The sequence below is a fragment of the Triticum dicoccoides genome, chromosome 2B (assembly GCF_002162155.2).
Source record: "Triticum dicoccoides isolate Atlit2015 ecotype Zavitan chromosome 2B, WEW_v2.0, whole genome shotgun sequence".
In the NCBI taxonomy this organism is placed as follows: domain Eukaryota; kingdom Viridiplantae; phylum Streptophyta; class Magnoliopsida; order Poales; family Poaceae; genus Triticum; species Triticum dicoccoides.
In genome coordinates, this window is record NC_041383.1 from 704,208,180 (window position 1) to 704,225,480 (window position 17,301).

At 44.1% G+C, this 17,301-nt stretch overlaps 2 protein-coding genes across 2 annotated transcripts in view; both read right to left on the bottom strand.

Moving 5' to 3' along the window:
- The window catches only part of LOC119368396 (acidic endochitinase-like), a 13,162-nt gene extending 12,260 nt beyond the window's left edge, over positions 1 to 902 (bottom strand). Inside the window, exon 1 of the mRNA XM_037633670.1 lies at positions 525 to 902. Within this exon, the coding sequence (XP_037489567.1) occupies positions 525 to 902 (378 nt within the window). The remainder of the gene's footprint in view (positions 1 to 524) is intronic.
- Positions 903 to 13,984: 13,082 nt separating this feature from the next.
- On the bottom strand, positions 13,985 to 14,878 carry LOC119368397 (acidic endochitinase-like). The gene has a single exon (XM_037633671.1). The coding sequence runs from the start codon at positions 14,876 to 14,878 to the stop codon at positions 13,985 to 13,987; it is 894 nt and encodes a 297-aa protein (XP_037489568.1).
- Positions 14,879 to 17,301: the final 2,423 nt, after the last annotated feature.

Here is a 17,301-nt window from a genome sequence, read left to right on the forward strand (position 1 = left end):
GGGGAGCTGGGCCGGCTCTGGTGGGCTGCACGGTGAGGCCAGGTAAGCTCTGTTCTTTTTTTATTTTTTTCCTGTTCTGTTTGTTTTATTTAATATCTTTTGCCACTGTTTTCAATTCCAAAATAATTTCATACAGTGCCAAAACATTCTGAAATATTTTATGTTACCTCTCTGGACTATTCCAAAAGTACATAAAACATTTCAAAGCATTTGAAAATATATTCATTATATATTATGAATATATCCCCAAATTCAAATAGATTATTGATTTAAATTCAGAGACCAAATAATTCCTTAAAAATATTCCAGAATTTTGGTTTGATATATAACTCTTGCCAAAATTCACAAAACTATTTTTAGGGCATTTTGGATTCACATAATGCAATTTAAAGGGTGCTTGCCCTTCTTTTAATTAGGGTTTTGAGGCTTCTGAATTCCTCAGTTCAAATTTCATTTAAATTTAAACATGATGCAGCAACCAAGCTAGTCCATGGCCAGGGTAAAGCTAGGGATGTGACATTGTTCCACAGGTACGTCGCGACATTCTTAGCGTCCTGGGACGAGGAAAGGTAGTAGCCGCCTGCCCCGCCACCGATGGAGAGCATGACCTTGACGCCGTTGCTCTGGCATGACTTGATGTCGGAGCTTAGCCTAGCGCACCCGCCGTTGGTTGGGACGCAGTGGCCTGCCAGGTTGAGGACTGGCGGCTGGCCATTGCCGAAGGAGGAAAGGAAGGCAATGTTGACAAATTTGTAGTTGCCAGTGGCGCAGGTTGCAGCCAGCGTGCCCTCTCCACCATTCTGACCCCAGTAGATGGAAATGCCGCCGGCTTCCGACCCGAGAAACTGCGCTGCGGCTACTGCCACGACCAGCAGTTGCAGCAGAGATGACCTAGTAGCCATCTCTGGGGCAATATTTGTTCTTATTGGACTCTTCTCTCCACTGTTGGTGTTTTCAGAAGTAGGAGTATGCCTTTGGTTTTGCTGCGTGTGCTGAATTTGTGCTTGGATGGTTGGCTTATATACGAGGGCACTCTTCGTGTGAAATCTGGCACCGCCATATTATTTATGCTCATGCGTGACTTGTTGGGCACATGGATGAACACTTGTGAACGCGCTCTGCTGGCAGCTTCGATTTAACGGCGACGGTGTTCGTGATTTTGTAGTACACCATCAACTTGTACGAGATTATCTTGTACTAGTTGAACAGAATGACGTGCAAGGCACCTCTATAGAAAAGAAAAGGAGTACAACAGCTGTGTGTTGGCGACGGCAAACTAAGCGATTAAGAATAGAGTAATTCATCAGAAAAGCAAATAAGAACTGAATAATACAAGGCGTACTATATACTCCCTCTGTTCCTAATTATAAGTATTTTTAGAGATTTCTATATAAACAACATACAGATGTATATAGACATATTTTAAAGTATTTTGCTTTGTTTGTACTTTGTATTAGAATTTCTAAAATAACTTTTATTTAGGAATGAAGGAAGTAAGAGATAAATCTTGTAACGTTCGCTTGCTTCCTTGCAGAGGGTTGTTTTAGACACCTACCCACCAGAAACTTCGCTTTGCCACCCAGGTATAATCAAAGCCTTCCACAAAGGAATATTTACTACTGGGTCCATCACGTGTCCAGATACCGGTGCATCCCTTGCCGTGCGCGGAGCCGGAGCCGGCATGTTCGCCCGCTGGGCCGAGTGTTCGCCCACTTCTTTTTCTTCGTCTTTAGAGAGAAATCCGTGTCCGCCCCAGCAAGAAAACGTATGCGCGTGTACGGAAGCGCAACGGCTTTCGCGCCGTGTTTCTTAGGGGTTTATGTTCGCCTCTTCGTCTTTCTTTAGTATAGAGGCAGACATTCATATGTACGCATATACACTCATCCTTATAAACGCACGCATCCACGCCTTACCTATGAGCATCTTCGAGAGACTGAGCCAACACATCATTTGAGATTGACAGAGTTGCCAGACACATCTTCGTAGTGGACAAGAACGTCTCCTCGCACTAAGTACATATCACCGGAAGGTCTGTAATAAATCCAGAAAAATGCGAGCACCGTTGTTAAGTCTAGAACTTGAAACATGATAGGATGAGGATATCATTATCCTCCTAACCATCCAACTATAGATTGGTTTGCTACTTTCGCCGTGCTCGAAGCCCAATGAGTGGTCTCACATGAAGGATAGGCGTGCTGGAAGCCCAACGAGTGGTCTCACATGAAGGGAACGTGCACGCCCATATCTCGCTTCTAGCGAGACAAATAATATATATATAATGTTGGTCATTGTTCTAACACTTAACAAATGTTTACATGTTTTAAAAAATAATATTCATGAGATTTTTGAAAAATGTTGATCATGTGTAAAAAAGTTTAGTTTTGTATTTAAAACATATTTACCATTTATTTAAAAATTATTCAATGTGCATTCAACACGTATTTTGCTAATGTTCAACATGTATCTAAAAATGTTCAGCAGTTATGCAAAAATGTTCAACGTGTGTTTGATAAGTAGATGTGCATGAACAATAGTTGTTGCATCCGGAAGCGACATTGAAAATAGATTTCGAGTAGCGCATTGGGGGGCAAAGTAGTCATCGTACAGATTCATATGCTCCCGTGCCTTGTTCATTCAACACTCGATGTCCATTTATTGAACCCTTAAAGTTGAGAACATGCTCCTCCTCACGCTCCATTTTTTTAAGAATCACCCTCATCATCATTGTTTCATCTTCATCTTCGTCTTCTTCAGACAAAGACAAATCCATGAACTCGGCGTGGAAGTACTCCTCCTCCTCAGATGTGTGCTCAAGGCTGGATCCGAAGCATGGGTGCCTCCAAGGCCCTGCCCTGAGATTGAATCCGGTGTTAGGGCAGAGATGTTAGCAGTATCCTCGGACTGGCCTGGCAGCCAGTCCGAGAAAGCAAGCCCTCCAGGAATATCCGCGGCGTACTCCAGATTGCCGAATCTGATGAACTAGCCGGGAAGAAGGTTCTTGACTTGGCCGAGGCAGCCTATCGAGTCAGCGTGCAACACCATGCTGTCGAAGGCAAAAAGTTGACCATGGAAAAAGGTATTCCCACAACCAATGTCATCGCTGATCTGAAGACGAGCCATCGAGCCTTTGAGACCACACAACGGGACCTGCATGGGCCACCAATGTCGGTGCTAAAACCGGTCGATCTCGGGTAGGGGGTCCCGAGCTGGTGATCTTGGCACGATGGTAACAGGAAGAGGGGACACAATATTTACCCAGGTTTGGGCCCTCTCGAAGAGGTAAAACCCTACATTCCACTCTTGTTATATTGATTGTGGATGGTGTACAAAGTACATGATGATCTACCTCGAGATCATATGCATGAGCTCTAACCTCTCAAAATCTTGTCTCTACAGACTAAACGCCTCGGCTTATATAGGCACCGGGGGTATCCAGGATTACCAATATGTCGGCTACAACTAGGGATAACATGCCGATCATTCGAATATGACTTGAAGTGTACGCCAAGTCTTTGGAGGATCCCATCTTGAGCATGCCAAGGGCCAGAGCTGTTGGGGAACATAGTAATTTCAAAAAAATTCCTACGCACACGCAAGATCATGGTGATGCATAGCAACGAGAGGGGAGAGTGTTGTCCACGTACCCTCGTAGACCGAAAGCGGAAGCGTTATGACAACGTGGTTGATGTAGTCGTACGTCTTCACGATCCGACCGATCCAAGTACCGAACGTACGGCACCTCCGAGTTCAGCACACGTTCAGCTCGATGATGATCCCTGGACTCCGATATAGCAGGGTGTCGGGGATGAGTTCCGTCAGCACGACGGCATGGTGACGATGATGATGTTCTACCGACGCAGGGCTTCGCCTAAGCACCGCTACGATATGACCGAGGTGGAATATGGTGGAGGGGGGCACCGCACACGGCTAAGGAACGATCACGAAGATCAACTTGTGTGTCTAGAGGTGCCCCCTGCCCCCGTATATAAAGGAGCAAGGGGGAGGCCGACCAGCCCTAGGGGGCGCGCCAAGGAGGGGGGAGTCCTCCTCCTAGTGAGAGTAGGACTCCCCTTTCCCAGTCCAACTAGGAAGGAGGAAGGGGGAAGGAAAGAGAGGGAGAGGGAGAGGGAAAGAGGGGCCGCGCCCCCCTCCCCTTGTCCAATTCGGACTCCCCATGGGAGGGGGCGCGCCACCTCCTGGGCTGCTGCCCTCTCTCTCCCCTCAGGCCCACTAAGGTCAAATACTTCCCCGAGGGGTTCCGGTAACCCCTCCGGCACTCCGATTTTCTCTGAAATCACCCGGAACACTTCCAGCGTCCGAATATAGTCGTCCAATATATCAATATTTATGTCTCGACCATTTTGAGACTCCTCGTCATGTGCGTGATCACATTCGGGACTCCGAACAACCTTCGGTACATCAAAACTTATAAACTCATAATAAAATGTCATCGTAACGTTAAGCGTGCGGACCCTACGGGTTCGAGAACTATGTAGACATGACCTAGAACTGTTTTCGGTCAATAACCAATAGTGGAACCTGGATGCTCATATTGGCTCCTACATATTCTACGAAGATCTTTATCGGTCAAACCGCATAACAATATACGTTGTTCCCTTTGTCATCGGTATGTTACTTGCCCGACATTCGATCGTCAGTATCCAATACCTAGTTCAATCTCGTTACCGGCAAGTCTCTTTACTCGTTACGTAATGCATCATTCCGTAACTAACTCATTAGCTACATTTCTTACAAGGCTTATAGTGATGTGCATTACCGAGAGGGCCCAGAGATACCTCTCCGACAATCGGAGTGACAAATCCTAATCTCGAAATACGCCAACTCAACATGTACCTTTGGAGACACCTGTAGAGCTCCTTTATAATCACCCAGTTACGTTGTGACGTTTGGTAGCACACAAAGTGTTCCTGCGGTAAACGGGAGTTGCATAATCTCATAGTTGTAGGAACTTTGTATAAGTCATGAAGAAAGCAATAGCAACATACTAAACGATCAAGTGCTAAGGCTAACGGAATGGGTCAAGTCAATCACATCATTCTCCTAATGATGTGATCCCGTTAATCAAATGACAACTCTTTTGTCCATGGCTAGGAAACTTAACCATCTTTGATTCACGAGCTAGTCAAGTAGAGGCATACTAGTGACACTATGTTTGTCTATGTATTCACACATGTATTATGTTTCCGGTTAATACAATTCTAGCATGAATAATAAACATTTATCATGATATGAGGAAATAAATATAACTTTACTATTGCCTCTAGGGCATATTTCCTTCAGTCTCCCACTTGTACTAGAGTCAATAATCTAGATTACACAGTAATGATTCTAACACCCATGGAGTCTTGGTACTGATCATGTTTTGCTCGTGGAAGAGGCTTAGTCAACGGGTCTGCAATATTCAGATCCGTATGTATCTTGCAAATCTCTATGTCTCCCACCTGGACTTGATCCCGGATGGAATTGAAGCGTCTCTTCATGTGCTTGGTCCTCTTGTGAAATCTAGATTCCTTTGCCAAGGCAATTGCACCAGTATTGTCACAGAAGATCTTCATTGGTCCCGATGCACTAGGTATGACACCTAGATCAGAAATGAACTCCTACATTTGCTGCTTCCGAAGCAGCTATGTACTCCGCTTCGTATGTAGATCCCGCCACGACGCTTTGTTTAGAACTGCACCAACTTACAACTCCACCGTTTAATAAAAATACGTATCCGGTTTGTGATTTAGAATCGTCCGGATTAGCGTCAAAGCTTGCATCGACGTAACCATTTACGACTAACTCTTTGTCACCTCCATGAACGAGAAACATATCCTTAGTCCTTTTCAGGTATTTCAGGATGTTCTTGACCGCTGTCCAGTGATCCACTCTTGGATTACTTTGGTACCTACCTGCCAAGCTTATTGCTAAGCATACGTCAGGTCTGGTACACAACATTGCATACATGATAGAGCTTATGGCTGAAGCATAGGGAACATCTTTCATTTTCTCTCTATCTTCTGCGGTGGTCGGGCATTGAGTCTGACTCAACTTCACACCTTGTAATACAGACAAGAATCCTTTCTTTGCCTGATCCATTTTGAACTTTTTCAAAACTTTATCAAGGTATGTGCTTTGTGAAAGTCCAATTAAGCGTCTTGATCTATCTCTATAGATCTTGATGCCCAATATGTAAGCAGCTTCACCGAGGTCTTTCATTGAAAAACTTTTATTCAAGTATCCCTTTATGCTATCCAGAAATTCTATATCATTTCCAATTAACAATATGTCATCTACATATAATATCAGAAATGCTACAAAGCTCCCACTCACTTTCTTGTAAATACAGGCTTCTCCAAAAGTCTATATAAAACCATATGCTTTGATCACACTATCAAAGCGTTTATTCCAACTCCGAGATGCTTGCACCAGTCCATAAATGGATCGCTGGAGCTTGCACACTTTGTTAGCACCTTTTGGATTAACAAAACCTTCCGGTTGCATCATATACAACTCTTCTTCCAGAAATCCATTCAGGAATGCAGTTTTGACATCCATTTGCCAAATTTCATAATCATAAAATGCGGCAATTGCTAACATGATTCGGACAGACTTAAGCATCGCTACGGGTGAGAAAGTCTCATCATAGTCAACCCCTTGAACTTGTCGAAAACCTTTTGCAACAAGTCAAGCTTTGTAGACAGTTATATTACCATCAGCGTCAGTCTTCTTCTTGAAGATCCATTTATTCTCAATGGCTTGCCGATCATCGGGCAAGTCAACCAAAGTCCATACTTTGTTCTCATACATGGAATCTATCTCAGATTTCATGGCTTCAAGCCATTTTGCGGAATCTGGGCTCATCATCGCTTCCTCATAGTTTACCATACCACTCTGGTGCGGATCTTACTCTGGTAGACCTACGGGGTTCAGTAGAAACTTGATCTAAAGTTTCATGATCAATATCATTAGCTTCCTCACTAATTGGTGTAGTTATCACAGGAACCGGTTCTTGTGATGAACTACTTTCCAATAAGGGAGCAGGTACAGTTACCTCATCAAGTTCTACTTTCTTCCCACTCACTTCTTTCGAGAGAAACTCCTTCTCTAGAAAGGATCCGAATTTAGCAACGAAAATCTCGCCCTCAAATCTGTGATAGAAGGTGTACCCAATAGTCTCTTTTGGGTATCCTATGAAGACACATTTCTCCGATTTGGGTTCGAGCTTATCTGGTTGAAGTTTCTTCACATAAGCATCGCAACCCCAAACTTTAAGAAATGACAACTTTGGTTTCTTGCCAAACCATAGTTCATAAGGCGTCGTCTGAACGGATTTTGATGGTGCCCTATTTAACGTGAATGCAGCCGTCTCTAAAGCATAACCCCAAAACGATAGCGGTAAATCAGTAAGAGACATCATAGATCGCACCATATCCAGTAAAGTACGATTACGACGTTCGGACACACCATTTAGTTGTGGTGTTCCGGGTGGCGTGAGTTGCGAAACTATTCCGCATTGTTTCAAATGTAAACCAAACTCGTAACTCAAATATTCTCCTCCACGATCAGATCGTAGAAATTTTATTTTCTTGTTACGATGATTTTCCACTTCACTCTGAAATTCTTTGAACTTTTCAAATGTTTCAGACTTGTGTTTCATCAAGTAGATATACCTATATCTGCTCAAATCATCTGTGAAGGTGAGAAAATAACGATACCCGCCGCGAGCCTCAATATTCATTGGACCACATACATCAGTATGTATGATTTCCAATAAATCAGTTGCTCGCTCTTAGTTCCGGAGAACGGCGTTTTAGTCATCTTGCCCATGAGGCACGGTTCTCAAGTACCAAGTGATTCATAATCAAGTGATTCCAAAAGTCCATCAGTATGGAGTTTCTTCATGCGCTTTACACCGATATGACCTAAACGGCAGTGCCACAAATAAGTTGCACTATCATTATCAACTCTACATCTTTTGGCTTCAACATTATGAATATGTGTATCACTACTATTGAGATTTAATAAAAATAGACCACTCTTCAAGGGTGCATGACCATAAAAGATATTACTCATATAAATAGAACAACCATTATTCTCTGATTTAAATGAATAACCGTCTCGCATAAAACAAGATCCAGATATAATGTTCATGCTCAACGCTGGCACCAAATAACAATTATTTAGGTCTAAAACTAATCCCGATGGTAGATGTAGAGGTAGCGTGCCGACCGCGATCACATCGACTTTGGAACCATTTCCCATGCGCATCGTCACTTCGTCCTTAGCCAATCTTCGCTTAATCCGTAGTCCCTGTTTCGAGTTGCAAATATTAGCAACAGAACCAGTATCAAATACCCAGGTGCTACTGCGAGCATTAGTAAGATACACATCAATAACATGTATATCACATATACCTTTGTTCACTTTGCCATCTTTCTTATCCGCCAAATACTTGGGGCAGTTCCGCTTCCAGTGTCCAGTTTGCTTGCAGTAGAAGCACTCAGTCTCAGGCTTAGGTCCAGACTTGGGTTTCTTCTCTTGAGCAGCAACTTGTTTGTTGTTCTTCTTGAAGTTCCCCTTCTTCTTCCCTTTGCCCTTTTTCTTGAAACTGGTGGTCTTATTGACCATCAACACTTGATACTCCTTCTTGATTTCTACCTCCGCAGCCTTTAGCATTGAAAAGAGCTCGGGAATAGTCTTGTCTATCCCTTGCATATTATAGTTCATCACGAAGCTCTTGTAGCTTGGTGGCAGTGATTGAAGAATTCTGTCAATGACACTATCATCAGGAAGATTAACTCCTAGTTGAATCAAGTGATTATTATACCCAGACATTTTGAGTATATGTTCACTGACAGAACTATTCTCCTCCATCTTACAGCTATAGAACTTATTGGAGACTTCATATCTCTCAATCCGGGCATTTTCTTGAAATATTAACTTCAACTCCTGGAACATCTCATATGCTCCATGACGTTCAAAATGTCTTTGAAGACCCGGTTCTAAGCCGTAAAGCATGGCACACTGAACTATCGAGTAGTCATCAGCTTTGCTCTGCCAGATGTTCTTAACGTCGTCAGTTGCATCTGCAGCAGGCCTGGCACCCAGCGGTGCTTCCAGGACGTAATTCTTCTGTGCAGCAATGAGGATAATCCTCTGGTTACGGACCCAGTCCGTGTAATTGCTACCATCATCTTTCAACTTAGCTTTCTCAAGGAACGCATTAAAATTCAATGGAACAACAACACGAGCCATCTATCTACATCAAACATAGAAAAGCAAAATACTATCAGGTACTAAGTTCATGATAAATTTAAGTTCAATTAATCATATTACTTAAGAACTCCCACTTAGACAGACATCTCTCTAGTCATCTAAGTGATCACGTGATCCAAATCAACTAAACCATGTCCGATCATCACATGAGATGGAGTAGTTTCAATGGTGAACATCACTATGTTGATCATATCTACTATATGATTCACGTTCGACCTTTCGGTTTCCGTGTTTTGAGGCCATATCTGTATATGCTAGGCTCGTCAAGTTTAACCTGAGTATTCCGCGTGTGCAACTGTTTTGCACCCGTTGTATTTGAACGAAGATCCTATCACACCCGATCATCACGTGGTGTCTCAGCACGAAAAACTTTCGCAACGGTGCATACTCAGGGAGAACACTTCTTGATAATTTAGTGAGAGATCATCTTAAAATGCTACCGTCAATCAAAGCAAGATAAGATGCATAAAGGATAAACATCACATGCAATCAATATAAGTGATATGATATGGCCATCATCATCTTGTGCTTGTGATCTCCATCTCCGAAGCACCGTCGCGATCACCATCGTCACCGGCGCGACACCTTGATCTCCATCGGAGCATCATTGTCATTACGCCATCTATTGCTTCTACGACTATCGCTACCGCTTAGTGATAAAGTAAAGCAATTACAGGGCGTTTGCATTTCATACAATAAAGCGACAACCATATGGCTCCTGCCAGTTGCCGATAACTTCGGTTACAAAACATGATCATCTCATACAATAAAATATAGCATCACGTCTTGACCATATCACATCACAACATGCCCTGCAAAAACAAGTTAGACGTCCTCTACTTTGTTGTTGCAAATTTTACGTGGCTGCTATGGGCTGAGCAAGAACCGTTCTTACCTACGCATCAAAACCACAACGATAGTTCGTTAAGTTAGTGTTGTTTTAACCTTCGCAAGGACCGAGCGTAGCCACACTCGGTTCAACTAAAGTTGGAGAAACAGACACCCGCTAGTCACCTGTGTGCAAAGCACGACGGTAAAACCAGTCTCGCGTAAGCGTATGCGTAATGTCGGTCCGGGCCGCTTCATCCAACAATACCGCTGAATCAAAGTATGACATGCTGGTAAGAAGTATGACTTGTAACGCCCACAACTCACTTGTGTTCTACTCGTGCATATAACATCAACGTATAAAACCTAGGCTCGGATGCCACTGTTGGGGAACGTAGTAATTTCAAAAAAATTCCTACGCACACGCAAGATCATGGTGATGCATAGCATCAAGAGGGGAGAGTGTTGTCCATGTACCCTCGTAGACCGAAAGCGGAAGCGTTATGACAATGCGGTTGATGTAGTCATATGTCTTCATGTTCCGACCGATCCAAGTACCGAACGTACGACACCTCCGAGTTCAGCACACGTTCAGCTCGATGACGATCCCCGGACTCCGATCCAGCAGGGTGTCGGGGATGAGTTCCGTCAGCACGACGGCGTGGTGACGATGATGGTGTTCTACCGACGCAGGGCTTCGCCTAAGCACTGCTACGATATGACCGAGGTGGAATATGGTGGAGGGGGGCACCGCACACGGCTAAGGAACGATCACGAAGATCAACTTGTGTGTCTAGAGGTGCCCCCTGCCCCGTATATAAAGGAGTAAGGGGGAGGCCGGCCGGCCCTAGGGGGCGCGCCAAGGAGGGGGGAGTCCTCCTCCTAGTGGGAGTAGGACTCCCCTTTCCTAGTCCAACTAGGAAGGAGGAAGGGGGAAGGAAAGAGAGGGAGAGGGAGAGGGAAAGAGGGGCCACGCCCCCCTCCCCTTGTCCAATTCGGACTCCCCATGGGAGGGGGCGCGCCACCTCATGGGCTGCTGCCCTCTCTCTCCCCTCAGGCCCACTAAGGCCCAGTACTTCTCCGTGGGGTTCCAGTAACCCCTCCGGCACTCCGATTTTCTCCGAAATCACCCGGAACACTTCCAGTGTCCGAATATAGTCGTCTAATATATCAATCTTTATGTCTCGACCATTTCGAGACTCCTCGTCATGTCCGTGATCACATCCGGGACTCCGAACAACCTTCGGTACATCAAAACTTATAAACTCATAATAAAACTGTCATCGTAACGTTAAGCGTGCGGACCCTACGGGTTCGAGAACTATGTAGACATGACCTAGAACTGTTTCCGGTCAATAACCAATAGCGGAACCTGGATGCTCATATTGGCTCCTACATATTCTATGAAGATCTTTATCGGTCAAACCGCATAACAATATACGTTGTTCCCTTTGTCATCGGTATGTTACTTGCCCGAGATTCGATCGTCAGTATCCAATACCTAGTTCAATCTCGTTACCGGCAAGTCTCTTTACTCGTTACGTAATGCATCATTCCATAACTAACTTATTAGCTACATTGCTTGCAAGGTTTATAGTGATGTGCATTACCGAGAGGGCCCAGAGATACCTCTCCGACAATCGGAGTGACAAATCCTAATCTCGAAATACGCCAACTCAACATGTACCTTTGGAGACACCTGTAGAGCTCCTTTATAATCACCCAGTTACGTTGTGACATTTGGTAGCACACAAAGTGTTCCTCCGGTAAACGGGAGTTGCATAATCTCATAGTTGTAGGAACTTTGTATAAGTCATGAAGAAAGCAATAGCAACATACTAAACGATCAAGTGCTAAGGCTAACGGAATGGGTCAAGTCAATCACATCATTCTCCTAATGATGTGATCCCGTTAATCAAATAACAACTCTTTTGTCCATGGCTAGGAAACTTAACCATCTTTGATTCACGAGCTAGTCAAGTAGAGGCATACTAGTGACACTATGTTTGTCTATGTATTCACACATGTATTATGTTTCCGGTTAGTACAATTCTAGCATGAATAATAAACATTTATCATGATATGAGGAAATAAATAATAACTTTATTATTGCCTCTAGGGCATATTTCCTTCAAGAGCATGTGTGGCCCATTCTTCAGTTGTTGGTGGGTCCTCGGCCCGGCAAATTAATGGCAGGCCGATGTGGTGTGCACCCCCTAATCCAGGACACCATCACATGGGAATTTGAAAACACACAGAAAAGATAAAACAGAACTAACAAAACATATAAAAACTAAGTATTATGTAGTGCTCTTGTTAAAATTTATGAAAACTAGTATTTATGCAAAATAGACATAAAGAAGGGTTCAATCTTTTCCAACTATCAAGGTTGGAGTTGGCAGTTAGTTCACATGTGGTACCAACAACCTTCACTAATAAACAGATGCATCCCTACCTATATGTGGGACTAACACTCTTCAAAGAAAGTAAATAAACAAATATACTTTTACTCACATGGGGGACCTAACACAAATAAACAACTACACCAATATTTTTAGTTTCTCTTCTCAACCGAGTTCTTCCAATTATATATGACATAACAACAGATTGAAAAAAATAGTAATTGGATAGACCTTGTCCTCCTACCCGATCCATGACCTTGTGCAATCAACTTACTAATGCATATTCTCATATGTTTCAACATTTGAAATGTTGTGTCTTGTAAAGAACCTACTATGACCGTTTAAGATTATCAAATGCATGCAGCAAGATGTGGCATTTCATGTTTTGTTTTTTAAAATCATGAACCACATGAAAAGGTTGCAGGGTATGAACATATTTTAATGATTTCCTAAGCCAGTGACATATGTGCTTATATGTTATAGTTTCATAGCAATGCATGAACATCGTGCTAGTAGAACATAATATGGGAGTCCTACTACGAGGATATGCAACAAATGAGCCAAAATGAGCCAAGATTGTGTGGATGAGTGCGGGTTCAACAAGATTAAGGAAGTTATGCCTTATTCCATTGTCGTTAGGAGTTATGTCTAGGTACCTCGTCTTGGATACCACAGTAGAACACCTACATATAAGGACCCATAGGTAGAAGCAGAGGAACAAGCTAGTTTAACACCAATACAACACCACAATGCAGGGAAGCACTTTGCATTGACACTGTGGCAAGATATGTAGATCTATTGTAGGAATCTAGATTGTTATGGTTTAACTCATGTTAGCCACCATCATACTTTTGCATTAAGATTTAAGGAAAGATAAAGAAAATAAGTAGGATTCTTACCCACACGGGGGCCTCAACCCAGGTAAAAATCGTGCATCCCTGACTTCATCCTCATCCGCCTACGCACGCCAGTTTGTTTTTGAGATCCTTGTCACCTTAGCATTGTTCATTTGAGCATTCTATGATTTTAACAACTCTAGATTTTGAGTGTGTTTTGACTTTGGTCGATCCAACCATGGGATGCGGCGAGTAATGTTCTATTAATTATGGGCATGGGTGGGGATTTGGCTTGTTGTGCTGCCTCTTTGATCTTTCTTTGCTTTTTTGCAACTTTGTTCAAAAGAGGCTTTTGCATTTGTTCTCTGTGCACCCACACCATTTAATATAATTGAAAACCAGCCATGACATGCAAGCCTTTTCATGTTGAACTAATTATCATTGGTTCACATTTCCTCATTTGAAAACGCTAGCAGATAACGGATTGAAAGATCCAAGTAAGTAAAAATTTATTTATATTACACACGACAATTCAACACCACATAATAACTTACAAATCACAAGGGGAAATAAAAATGAAGCCTCACACAACACAAGGAAGTGTCAATCATATGGATCAGATGAAATACAACCCTCTCAAACATCACTCTTCACCGAAGAGCTATAGCCATCCTGGTCATCATAATACTTGGACCACAACATGATCCCACCATACTTCCCTGCACTCTTGATCAATGGGAGAACATCCGACTTTAGGTCATCAGCCGGGATGAACCCGCTCCCGGCGGCCTGAGGTGACGCCGGGAGACCAAGGAAGATCTGCTTTGCAGGAACTGTCAACCACTGCTTCCATGAATCATCTAGATTGGAAGTGCTGCCTGAAGTATACTGACAAGGTGCGTTGTTGTAGAACTGCACCCACACATAGTCAAAGAGGCCGGTGTTGAGGGCGCCTCCCACCCATGCATCAGGAAAAGGGCACTGTGGCGCGGCAGTCAAGTACACTCTCCTGTCGGAGTTGCTATACCCTTTTAGGAACCTTGCAAGATCGTCCCAGTGCAGGGGTGTACCACCCTCGATATCAAAGTCGATGCCGTCAAGGACCGCGTCACCGAGAGGCCGCGAAGATGACTTACCTCCTAAGAAGTTGTTCCATAGGTACGTCGCGACATTCTTGGCATCCTGGGACGAGGAAAGGTAGTAGCCGCCTGCCCCGCCACCGATGGAGAGCATGACCTTGACGCCGTTGCTCTGGCATGACTTGATGTCGGAGCTCAGATTGGCGCAACCGCCGTTGGTTGGGACGCAGTGACCTGCTAGGTTGAGGACTGGTGGCTGGCCATTGCCAAAGGAGGAAAGGAAGGCGATGTTGACGAATTTGTAGTTGCCGGTGGCGCAAGTTGCAGCCAGCGTGCCCTCACCACCATTCTGGCCCCAGTAGATGGAAATGCCGCCGGCTTCTGACCCAAGAAACTGCGCCGCAGCTACTGCCACGACCAGCAGTTGCAGCATAGATGAACTACTAGCCATCTCTGGGGCAATATTGTCCCTATTGAACTCTTATCTCCACTGTTGGTGTCTTCAGGAGTATGCCTTTGGTTTTGCTGCGTGTGCTGAATTTGTGCTTGGATGGTTGGCTTATATACGAGGGCACTCTTCGTGTGAAATCTGGCACCGCCATATTGTTTATGCTCATGCGTGATTTGGTGGGCACATGGATGAACACTTTACACTTGTGAACGCGCTCTGCTGGCAGCTTCGAATTAACGGCGACGGTGTTCGTGATTTTGCACTAGTACTTGAATAGAATAACGTGCAAGGCACCAGTATATATAGAATAAGAAAAGGCGTACTACAGCTGTGTGCTGGCGACGGCACATTAAGCGATTAAGGCATAATAATTCACCAACATAAGGAATTTTTTGAGCGGTATTCACAAAAATAAGTGATTAAGAACAGAAAAAGAAAAGGCGTAGTATAAGAAAAGAGCACCATTCGCCCTGTCGTGCTTTTTTAGCGCTATACTTTCGCCTGTCTGTGGTGTGCTCGAAGCCCAAGGAGCGGGCTCACACATAAAGGAAACGGGCACGTATATCTCGCTTCCAGCCAGAAGGAACGTCGGCTCGCCTCAGTTTTTTTTTTGAGACATTGGCTCGCCTCTTTTGTTTAAAATTTAAAATATCTTGAACGTCTATATTTAAAAAATTACTTTGATTATTTTTCTAAAATTTCGCCTCGCGTTAAAAAAATGTCCGTGGTGTAAAATATTTGGTCACAGAATGTTAACAATTGTTCATATTATTCAAAAAAATGGTCATGACATTTATAAAATGTTTACATGTTTACAATTTTGTCATGACATTGTTTAAAAAAATATTCAATGTGCATTTTACAAATGTTCAACACATGTTTCGGCGAAATGTTCAACCTGTAACTAAAAAAGGTTCAACATTTCTGCAAAAATGTGCAACGTGTATTCAATAAGTAGATGCATATGAACAATGGCTGAACCGATATTGGAAATAGCTTTTGAATAGCGCATCGGGGGTAAAGTAGTCGTTGGACAGATTCATATGCCCCCATTCCCTGTTCCAATTCAACACTCGATGCCCCTTTATTGAACCTTTGAAGTTGAGAACATGCTCCTTGTAGAAGTGCATGCTCTAGCCAATGCAAGCAAAAGACCAAACTGATACAAAAGACTAGGCAATACATTTATATGTCAATACTCTTCCCCACGCTCTGTTTCTTTAAGAATCACATCATCATCCGATGAGGGCAAATGATGAACTCTGCATAGAAGTACTCCTTGTCCGAATCCATCATATTTGCTTCAAAGTAAACAATGAGAACTTCATTGCACTAGGCATTCACTTGTTGGGTGCGGTGTCTGCCATGGATGGTGTCCGTAGGGGTGGAGGGTACCTGGGTGTCAACCGGATCCGGGGGAGTACGAGCATGTGTCCGACAAGGATTGGGCGACGTCGGCAGGGGTTCGGTAAGGCTTGGGCGGCGCCCAACGGTTACGGTGGTGCTTAGGGTTTACGGGGGCGGCGACGGTCCCCGCGAAGCTAGACAACGCCAAGAGGAGAGCATGACTGTGAAAATGCACGGGCTCCGAGTGGGGTTTTTCGGTGGATGTGAAGTGTTAGAGTCCGACATAGCGGACGTCTGGACTCCCCCATAGCTCCCCTCGTTTTAGAGCTGGCTTGTGGGATTTGGTGATCCTGTTGAATGGCTAAAACTTACATGCGGCTTGGTCCGGACAGTTGCGGCGCTTGAAGATCCGCGTTGGAGATGCCCTACATCGGCTCTCTTCCACGAGGCATTACAAGGAGGAGATGAATGAAATTGATCGATGGTTCGTAAGAAGATTTAGAAAAAATACTGCTTGGAATAAAAATACGGACTACACCGTTTATGGAAGTATGAAAGTGGATCCTCAAAAAAAAAAATGAAAGTCGACCCGTCTACTTTTTCAGATTAAAAACAGTATTGGGCTAAACACACATGAACTCATCGGTACAAGTTTCAAATAGTATGTAAAAGCAGTTACTACAACACCAGCCTTAATTTGGCAACATCTCCTGCACGATGGGGGTTTCGATGACGGTCAAATCGCACCTGATGGTGAAGCAGTCTCCTCGCAGCTTGGACTTCTTTATAATCATGGTATTGCCCCAGCCAGTGCCCGTCGTCTCAAAGGTCCGGGTGATGATCGGAGCGTTGGAATCTCTGTGTACTTTGCCATCTTGCTTCAGCAAACTTAAGGTGAACTTTGCCGTCACACCCGCCGGTGCCCCTTCCCCGACGAGATGCAAGAAGGCTGCCACGTAGCCAGGCGCCCGGCTGTCGCCGTCAGGGTAGAAATCGATCCACCAGTCGTAGCCCCCGACCCTGAACGTGCTCGACGTCACGTACTTGTCGGCGCCCTTGCCGTCGAGCAGCGAGTA

Coding starts and splice junctions, on each gene's coding strand:
- LOC119368397 (XM_037633671.1), bottom strand. CDS start 14,878: ATGGCTAGTAGTTCATCTATGCTGCAACTGCTGGTCGTGGCAGTAGCT.